The sequence below is a fragment of the Haliotis cracherodii genome, unplaced genomic scaffold, assembly GCF_022045235.1.
Source record: "Haliotis cracherodii isolate W230 unplaced genomic scaffold, xgHalCrac1.p SCAF_23, whole genome shotgun sequence".
Classification (NCBI taxonomy): Eukaryota; Metazoa; Mollusca; class Gastropoda; order Lepetellida; family Haliotidae; genus Haliotis; species Haliotis cracherodii.
The window spans coordinates 13,041,372-13,051,643 of NW_027266279.1; the positions used below are offsets into that span (position 1 = coordinate 13,041,372).

At 40.5% G+C, this 10,272-nt stretch overlaps 1 protein-coding gene across 1 annotated transcript in view; it reads left to right on the forward strand.

The window, feature by feature from the left end:
* LOC139471531 (transmembrane channel-like protein 3) overlaps positions 1-5,085 on the forward strand; it is a 57,284-nt gene extending 52,199 nt beyond the window's left edge. The window contains exon 20 of the mRNA XM_071253906.1: positions 4,427-5,085. Within this exon, the coding sequence (XP_071110007.1) occupies positions 4,427-4,485 (59 nt within the window). The 3' untranslated portion in view covers positions 4,486-5,085. The remainder of the gene's footprint in view (positions 1-4,426) is intronic.
* Positions 5,086-10,272: the final 5,187 nt, after the last annotated feature.

A 10,272-nucleotide genomic window follows, 5' to 3' on the forward strand; every position in this document is an offset into this window, starting at 1 on the left:
ATATAACAAAACCGTATATAACCGTATTTCTCATTTTTTATTCAACAAGGATAACATATTCATCAAAACTTTACATTGATGAATATGAATAGCATATGAATATCATAATGGATTTAATGTCATTACTGCAGATGAAGGTGTCGCCCACGTGGTCAGCATATTCCATCTCACTCAGGTGTGGGTTCAGGAGCTGGATCTTGAGGGACACAATACGTGCATCGATTGCCTTGTACTTCTTTCTTCGTGAAGGTTGTGCCACCCTTCCAGGTGATTGTTGGTACGGTGGCCTTGGTTTTCGAAATGGTTCCAAATCTCTGGCATGAAGGCCTGTCCTTGAACCCAACTGGTTGTCACATAGTTCATGGGCGCTGGGGCAAAGAGTGCTGTAAGTCAAAAGCATGCAGTGTGACAATTAGTGGAAGTTAGACTGAGAGTAAGCTTACTTAATGTTACAGAGCTATGGAATGAATGTTTAAGGTATAAAATACTAAGGTATAAAACATAACTAATATTATAACTAATAATATCTTCTTATCATGTAAATATCGTAATAAACTAATCAGTAAATGGTAACAAGGCCATATAACCTTACTACTAACTAATAAATCTTAATTAAAAGTTATGTACATAATTGAGCCTGCCACACTATAATACACAGTCTGTTACTCAGTTTTATTTCGCTTATTGACTTTCTACATAGGTGAACAGGGACATTTATTTTACATGCAAACAACATGTTATTCAGGAAAATATAATTACATGATAGGGGTTTGTGAACACACAAATAATTATTTATTCAAACACCTCTTCCTTTAAAAAACGTATATATTAACACACACAAATGGTTTTTACAAACAATAGTTGATTTTTTGCTTCCAAACAAACCACACGCAAGCTATTGTTGAATTTTAAAATATAGCCAAGGTAAATGTATCCACAATCATATTTAATCACAAATATGGTTCTGTTCTATATAAATGTAACAAGTAATTTCAACATGGATCTCAACATGGACAAAACTGTTGGAGATGTTCAATGAGTGAATGTTTATTTAATGAAGTAAAAACGTAGATTCTTTCTTTTGGTAAATACATGTAGCTGTACATCTTATAGATGTTCCAAGAGAAAATAATATAATATCTGCCTATATACCACTTTATAGTGTCACAGATCGCGGTATGTAAAGAAAACTTGGTGCTCAAAGTGAAGCCCTTTTCCCTCTACATTGATGATATGGTTACAGGCCGGCAAAGCCACATTTCGAAAATAGATAGCCCAAATTGATGTGGCTCTCGCGGCAATGGTTATGGTTGCGTGATTGTATAATGTGGCTCTCGCGGCTATGCTGTCAAAACATGCTTTGTGATTCTAACAGGTTACCGTATATAACAAAACAAGTCTTGTTTTCTCATTTTTTATTCAACAAGGATAACATATTCATCAAAACTTTACATTGATGAATATGAATAGCATATGAATATCATAATGCATTTAATGTCATTACTGCATATGAAGGAGGTCGCCCACGTGGTCAGCATATTCCATCTCGCTCAGGTGTTGGTTCAGGAGCTGGATCTTGAGGGACGCAATACGTGCATCGATTGCCTTGTACTTCTTTCTTCGTGAAGGTTCTGACCACTGGTGAGAGAGTCTCAGGACTGCAACCTCTTTGAGTGACTGCTCTCGCTGAAATAGCTTCACTACCTCCTAGATGTTCGGATGGCACTTCTTGGCAAGTTTCTTTATCTTGTTGTGCCACACTTCAAGGTGATTGTTGGTACGGTGGCCTTGGTTTTCGAAATGGTTCAAAATCTCTGGCATGAAGGCCCCTCCTTGAACCCAACTGGTTGTCACGTAGTCCATGAAGGCAGTCACTTTAGGGCCAGCAGGAGAGTCCGCAATGGCATCAAGCCACACATCATCCACTTTGTCACGAGGTAGTAGAGGGAGGGCAGCAGCTCTTCTCGCCAGCTTCTTCACCTCGTCATCTTCCTTATAGTCCATCACCAGACCTTGTGTGGGCAGTTACCTGTAGTGTGTTTTTTTAAATTTTTTAGGTGGTTATTTAGGTTGGTGTGTCCTGTTTGGAGTTTAGTGATTACTCTGTCGATTTTTTTTATGGATGGAGAATTTTTGGTTTGGTTAGTGGTTTGCTGAGCACTTTTATGATTTGGCTATTTGAGTTTAGATATAGGTTATGCCATTTTTGTGATTTTTTGCTTGTTTACACTTTTAATTTCTGATTTTGAGATGGGTAAGTTTAAGCTTATTTCTGGGATTTTGAGGGATAGTTTAGCTGCTTTAACGGCGTTTTCATTACCGTATATTCCTACGTGGGCGGGTATCCACAAGAAGGTTATTTGTTTGCCTGCCTTGAGCTAAGCACACGCTGAAATGCCTCCAAGGAGGCAGAAGAGAAGGTATACGGACATTGGACTGGCCCGGTAAGTAGCTAAGTCCCAGACATGTCACATCTGAAGATCCGGGGTAGAAATGGTCTTCAGCAACCCATGCTTGCCGAAAAAGGCGACTATGCTTGTCGTAAGAGGCGACTAACGGGATCGGGTGGTCAGGCTCGCTGACTTAAGCTTAAATCGTTACTTTGTTTGCTACCTGTCGGCTGGGCGTTTTCAGCTTAAACAATTTTGGGTATCGTTTACGTTTCATGATCACCAACTGCGCAGTTGTATGTTTCATGATAAATGCCTGTTGGTGTCTATGAGTTTATCGTGAGTTTAAGTGTGTATGTTAATGTTATCTCTGGGGGGTAGCACATACCGAAGTCGTTGCACACAAGTAGTTGTGGGAACGTTGCAGCCTCACTGCATCACATCCGGGCTGTGTATGTGCAGTTGTTTTCGTCAAAGTGTGCAGGCATGCGTAATTTCTCTGAATTACATTATCGTTTAAATTGCATAACAAGAAGCTTGAATAACATTCTAAGTGTGCAGGCATGCGTAATGTCTCTGAATTACATTATAGTTTAAATTGCATAACAAGAAACTTGAATAACATTGGGTGAAGTGAAAGAAACACCCTCTAACTAATGTCCCAGGAAATACATCAGTCACGGCATTGTGAGCTGCACGTTCAAAGTCCAACTAATGTGGGACACTCATTTAAAGGTATCTCTAAAGAACACCACGCTTAATAATTTAAATGTGGGACACTCATTTAAAGATATCTCTAAAGAACACCACGCTTAATAATTTAAATGTGGGACACTCATATAAAGGTATCGGTAATCGGATTAAGTAATTACCCGCTAGAATAGGTGAAATGCACTCAGCTGAAAATGTGGCTCTACCGGCAATAGCCATTTCTGAAATGTGGCTCTCCCGGCTAGACACCGATGATATATCTGTGTGTTTAAAGTTGATTTTGACAGCCCGGGCCAAGTCGGATCCACCACAAGCCAAACACTTTTGAGAGAGACTATGTTGAGAATGTAGAGGGGAAAGGGCTTCACTTTGAGCACCAAGTTTTCTTTAAATACGATTTACTGTGACATTATAAAGTGTTTTATAGGTAGATACAACACTAAGCTACAGATATTAACACATTTGATGATACATCTGTGTGTATAATTGATTTTCACAGCCCGGGACAAGTCGGACCGAGCACAAGCCAAAACACTTCTGATAGAGACTATGTTGAGAATGTAGAGGGAAAAGGGCTTCACTTTGAGCATCTGTTTTCTTTAAAAACCGCGATCTGAGACACTATAAAGGGATATTTAGATGGATATAATAATAATCTATAGATGTGAATCCATTTCATGTTACATCTGTGAGGTTTAAGTTGATTTTGACAGCCCGGGCCAAGTCGGACCGAACACTTGTGAGACTGTTGAGAGTATGGGGAGAAGAGGTCTACTTTAACCAACGTGTCTGCTTTATACACGATGAACAGTGACATTATTAAGTGGTATTTACATAGATATAGTACTACCCTATAAATATAAACGCTATGCCGACAGATGGAAATTTGTATCGCGATAGCTAGAAGTATTTGATACGTTTCAAATCTTATTTCGTTTAACGTTTGCTCTTTTACATGTTACCTAGATCAGCGACGCTTACAAACAGCTCCACTTTCGGGATTTCAACCGATTTACTCCGAAATACCTAATTATGTTTCACGTTTTTTGTTGGTGATTGTTCATTAATGTCATGTGTGTATGTTGCATCAATAATATGTAGGTATGATCGCCGATAATGAAGTAATTAGCCAATAACACTTTGGCCCGCCCGGCCCGACTTTTAGGCAATGCCGTAAGAATCGACTAATTTGGCTTTGTGACTTAGTTGATTGCGTGTCGCCATACCCTGACGGCGTCGGACGATGTCCCCACTGGCTCGTCTGGCATAGGCTGGATTATCTAAATGCCGCGTCAAATAAAATATATATTTCTTTCTGTTCTCAGGCCGTTCCTTGTCTAGACGGTCTGGTGCCTCAACTGCCTCTAACGTCACGATCCCATAACTATATTCGAGTTGGTGAACTTTAATTCAGTTCATCACGGCGAGTCAGCTTCCTGTGGCCAGAAAGCACAAAGTGATGCAGTCGTAGACGTTTATCATTTTGTTCAACCACTGAGAACATGTATGGTCCTGACAATCAGGGCGAATCTGGGATCATCGGATTCTGGCTCAACTAAGGGACGTAACTCTACAGAGAACATTGTGCGCTTCAGACTACATGATACAAAAGAAGCCATTATGTTACAATGGACTGTGATGAGAAGGTGGCAAGTTTTCTGTGATTAAATGATGCGACCATGAAATAACTACAGAATAGTTTAGGTAACCAGTAAAAGCCGAGTAGAATTGCTCTAACATTGAAGAAACGTGTTCATTTTAATCTGTGGTTTGTTTTCACATGTAACATATTGAAATTATATTCCAAAATAAGTTTGGTTTTGAATTTTTGTACACAACAACTTATCACAGACAGACAGACAGACAATAGTTTATTAACGTCTCACTCCTGTACATACATAAAACAGCTTTATACAACTTGACATAGATAAAATGTACAGAACCATTCAATAGAATTATGAGAGACGAATTATCACAGAATTTATACATAAATGATATAAAGATGATATAGTAAAAAGTTATCCATATAAAAGATGTTTTCTACGATTAAGAATTAAAAAGCAGACTTTGGCAAGTATAAAACACACACTGGAGTCACTGAAAATAAAACAAAGTTTGTCGACATCAGGCATATCTAAAACATTATAAGACTTAGCAATACATTCATTAAAAAGAGTTGCCCTGATATCATCATATAATGCGCAGTGAAACAAAACATGGACCTCGTCTTCTACGCTGTCATTACAGTGAAAACATCTTCTATTATTGACAGGTACACCTTCGTATCGACCGGTTTCCACTCGAATAGGAGCCACACCACATCGAAACTTGGCTAGTGCAGATCTATAGTTTCTGGGCATCTTATTTGAAACATAGTATTCTGTCCCATATACTTGTTTGTAACATCGATACATTCTCAATTTATTAAGCCCATTTCACATGTCAAGAATTATAAAGGTTCTATTGTTTGTTTAACGCCGAACTCAGCAATGGGATGTCCTCAGATCTTTGTTTAGCGGTAGCGAGAACTAAGATCTGATTTTAATGATATTGTGAATGTGTCAGCTTGCATTACAGCTTGCAGTACTTAGTCAGATCATTAGAGCTAGGATGTCAATGTAGTTGAAATCTGTAAATGCACCATCGTGTCACTGTATCTTCTGGTTCATCAATCACTGGATTGTTTGGTTTGTTTACAGGCCGACGTCGCATGACAGGAATACTACTGTGCTGCGAACGCTTAAACCACAAGGCTACTCGACCGACCCCCGTATGCGAATTGTGTGAATGGCGGGTGCTACCGGTAGGGCAGGACATGCTTGCCCTTTTCGCAAACACCTGGTGTCATCACTGATTTTCAGTGGTCCATTCGTATAAGTTTCACAGCTATTTTTCCCTTTATGCCAAACGGAACACACATCAGCATATGTGAAAAGAAAGCAATGTGAGGGGTGGTCGGGTAGCCTTGTGGTTGAAGCGTTCGCTCGTCACGCCGAAGACCCAGGTTCGATTTCCGACATGGGTACAATGTGTTAAGCCCATTTCTGGTGTCCCCCGCCGTGATATTGCTGGAATATTGCTAAAAGCGGAGTAAAACCATGCCCACTCACTCTATCTTGTAATGTGAGCATAAAAAAGACGAGGCAAGACTTTATTTTTTAAAATATATTAATATAATGCTTCTTCCCACATCAAGATTGCAACAAAAACAATTTCAACAGCTGAAAAAAACATGGAGATAACGTTCTTTTATAACATGTGAAAAGGTTACAAAACATGTTCTTTGCATTTGTTCCTGAGGGAGTATTCTTCATGACGTGCCGTCAAGAAACATTTCCCACTTTGAGGTGAGGTGAAATGGGGTTTAACGTCGCGTCCAAGATTATATAGCGACGTGCTTGTACGTGTGTGTGTTTGTGTGGCTGCTTGTACTAGTCCGGACTGATGCCGATTTATAGTGCTATCTCACTGAGATACCTTGCCGCAGTTTAACATGAATACCCCACTCAGACACAGTATACTGACTTCTAGCCCCTTCATGCCGAGCGCCAGACAGGGTAACAACAAGTACCATCTTTTAACGTCTTTTAGTATGACGCGGCCGGGGGCAGTAAGAAATTGAGGTGGTGAGGTGAAGTGGGGTTTAACGTCGCGTCCAAGATGATTGCACTTATATAGCGACGTGCATGTACGTGTGTGTTTGTGTGGCTGCTTGTACTGGTCCAGATTGATGCCGATTTATAGTGCTAGCTCACTGAGATACCTTGCAGCAGTTTAACATGGATACCCCACTCAGACACAGTATACTGACTCCGAGCCGACCAGTCCTTGTTTTAGCCCCTTAATGCCGAGCGCCAGACAGGGTAACAAGAAGTACCATCTTTTAACGTCTTTTGGTATGACGCGGCCGGGGATCGAACCCCGGACCTTCCGCTCTCCGGGCGGACGCTCTACCACTAGACCACGGAGGCGGTTTTCCCACTTTGATGAAACCCACGTGCGCGGAGATAGTGCGGAGAGATCAAGGGTCATAATCAGGGCGATTCCGGCGCCCGTCCACTCGATCATCGGATCTGACATGCTAAGAGACGCAAATATACATACATCAATAAAACATAAGGCTTAATTAAAACATCCCGCCCAATCAACACCAGAAAGAAAGAGCCTAAAACCTCCACCATTAAATCCGACAGTTAATCAGCCATCTCGGACCATACCAGCAACTGTCCCAATCACATCATCAACTGGGACAATGTCCAAATCCTCGCCAACTACCTCCATGATTTCACCAAAAGAAAACTAACAGAAGCAGTCCACATTCGCCGCCACAAGCCATCAATCAACAAAGATCAAGGCTATTTTATCCCACCCGCCTACTATGAACTCATCAAACAATAATCACTTATCCTGTTTATTGGCTTCATGACCCTATTGGCTTCCACCTTGTGTTCTCTGTCCATCGTGTTGTGAAAGCATCATCACTTTGTTGTCACACCTACCAATGTTATCCCACTCATGTATGCAATTGTTGTTTTCTGTTAATCCTCCACCTATATATTCTGTACTATGTCCCTCATTCAGTATATAATATAGAAAAATTTAAAGCACTAGGCGTATACTTAACTAAAACCAATCTAATGATCCGCATCTAAAAACACTCAACCACACCACATAAACAAACAAACACACACCAACACACTCCCTTGGTACACTACCACACCCCTAGGCATGCATTCCAAATTTCAAAATCTCCAAAACTTATATAAGCAACCACTAAAACCCCCCTCTGGTTGCAACACCTTTATTTTCCCTTCAAAACCACGCTAAATGGCCCGACCGGGCCCGTGTGCGAAATACGCTCCAGTCGGAAAGCGCACGTTAAATCTCCAAACGTAAGTAAGTAAGTACTCATTCAGTAGTAACCACCTAAAACAACTTAAAAGACACACCACAGGCAACTGCCCCCACTGCAAACAACCCGAAACCACAGAACACGCACTCATTCACTGCTCCCACTATCAAACACACAGAACCACACTACAAACCACCCTCAATCTAAATAAGGTTCCTACTCTAGATGAAATACTAAACCCTCAAAATAAACTAGAAAACTTCAAGGCCCTAGGCGTATTCCTAATCAAAACAGACCTAATTAAGCGCATCTAAAAATTAATTAATCTACCAATCCAAAATCCAATAAACATACAAACACCCACCTCACCCGGCTCCCTTAGTTCCCTCCTCCACCCACCTCGGCATTTATTCAAAATTTCAAAATTTCAAAAAATCAATATAAGCAACCCCTAAAAGCCCCCTCTTTGGTTGCACACACCACTTTCACCCTTCTCGGAATACACTAAATGGTCCGGCCAGGCCCGTGTGCGAAATACGCTGTAGTCGGAAAGCGCACGTTAAATCTTCTATATCAGTCAGTCAGCCTCATTCAGTCTATACCGAAACGTCGCTTTTCACAGGATTAAAGAAGTTGTTATCCATAAAATAGTGTCTTGTCATCCGTCAACTTCTAAGTAATGCCTATCAAACAATGTTGGAAGAGACTAAAACATTCATTGGCTATGTATTTGTTTTTAAATAGAAACAAAAAACACCCGATGTTCAGATTTTAACGTATGCTAGTATCCGGGTATGAAGCCCTTACCTTAATTAATTAATTATCTGCATAAATTAGAGTTGCTGGTACTGAGTGGACGGTTTCGCAGCAATTATAGGCGTTATTCTAGATGCACCACAGCGGCCATAAATCAGGGATAGTAAAACTAGTGGTTGATAACACGAGCATTGATCCACGTCCTCGGCACATGACGTACAGTCATCCAGACTGGAGGGCTGGTGAGGTAGCCTAGTGGTTAAAGTGTTCGCTAGTCACGCCGAAGACCCGGGTTCGTTTCCCCACATGGGTACAATGTGTGAAACCCATTTCTTCAGTAACCCATGCTTGCCAGAAGAGGCGAATTTGCTTGTCGTAAGAGTCAACTAACGGGATCGGGTGGTCAGGCTCGCTGCGTGGATCGATGCTCATGATGTCAATCACTGGATTGTCTGGGCCAGACTCGATTATTTACAAATCGCCGTCATATAGATGGAATATTGCCGAGTGCGGCCTTAAACAACAAACAAACATAACCCCATGGCGTTCAAACACAGACACACAGACACACAGACCAGAAGACAGGCACACAAACACTCACGCCTCCACAATCTGATTTTTGGGATCTCCACCGAAGTAAAGTTACGGTCACCATGCTTCCCAGATCCTTGATCATAAATCATATAGTGATGCAACTGAAAGATTAAGCAAATCTAGATTGCTGTAAGGTTTGTCCGAATCTTGAGGGTTCACAGGCGAGATTCTGAAATTAAGCTTTGTTCTGGGCTCGATTTGGATTGTATTTTATATTTTGTAGACATATATTTTTAAATAAGATGATTTTGTTTCCTTGAGTCCAGACGCCGTGTCATAAATCCGTTTAGGCTTGTCGAGAGCAGTCGAGTAAGGAGTTTTAATGAAGATTACTTGTTTTTAATCCTCGTTTTATCTCTAGTTGCACAGCTGACGACTTTTGTTTCATTTCGAACTATTTCAAATGAACTTGTCATGACAAAAAATCAGATAAAGAGAACAAGTCGCGTCATTTTCGGCCAAACCTAAAAACCAGAAACATGATACGTTTTAGGGCTTTAGCATTAACAAGGACAGAAACTCACCATGTATTGCATTCCGAGAGATGTGTGGAACACAACATAGGCTGCAGAGATTATTTACCTAAACTGTAGAACACGAACATAAACACGTTCCTAAAGTACTCACGGAAATGAAAAAAAACTGTTTTTCTCAATTTAAAAATCGACACAAAGTGTTACGTAGCTGTAAATACGAAATAACAAAACAACTCGAAAAGTACTAGTCTGGATTTGCTAGTTTGATCTCAGTGAACAATACAAAATGTACTTTACAGTAGGTAATTTGTCGGCACTTTCAACATTCAAAAATAAAACTAAGTCCAAATTGACATCGCAGAAACAGACTATAGGCATTACGTACCTGTCGTCAAGGTGTCATAGGTCACCTTGATCAACTTACACCTGGTTATGCCCTGTTTCACAATAGTCTGTTTTATTCACATTTTTACACACTTTTGCGTGTAAAAAG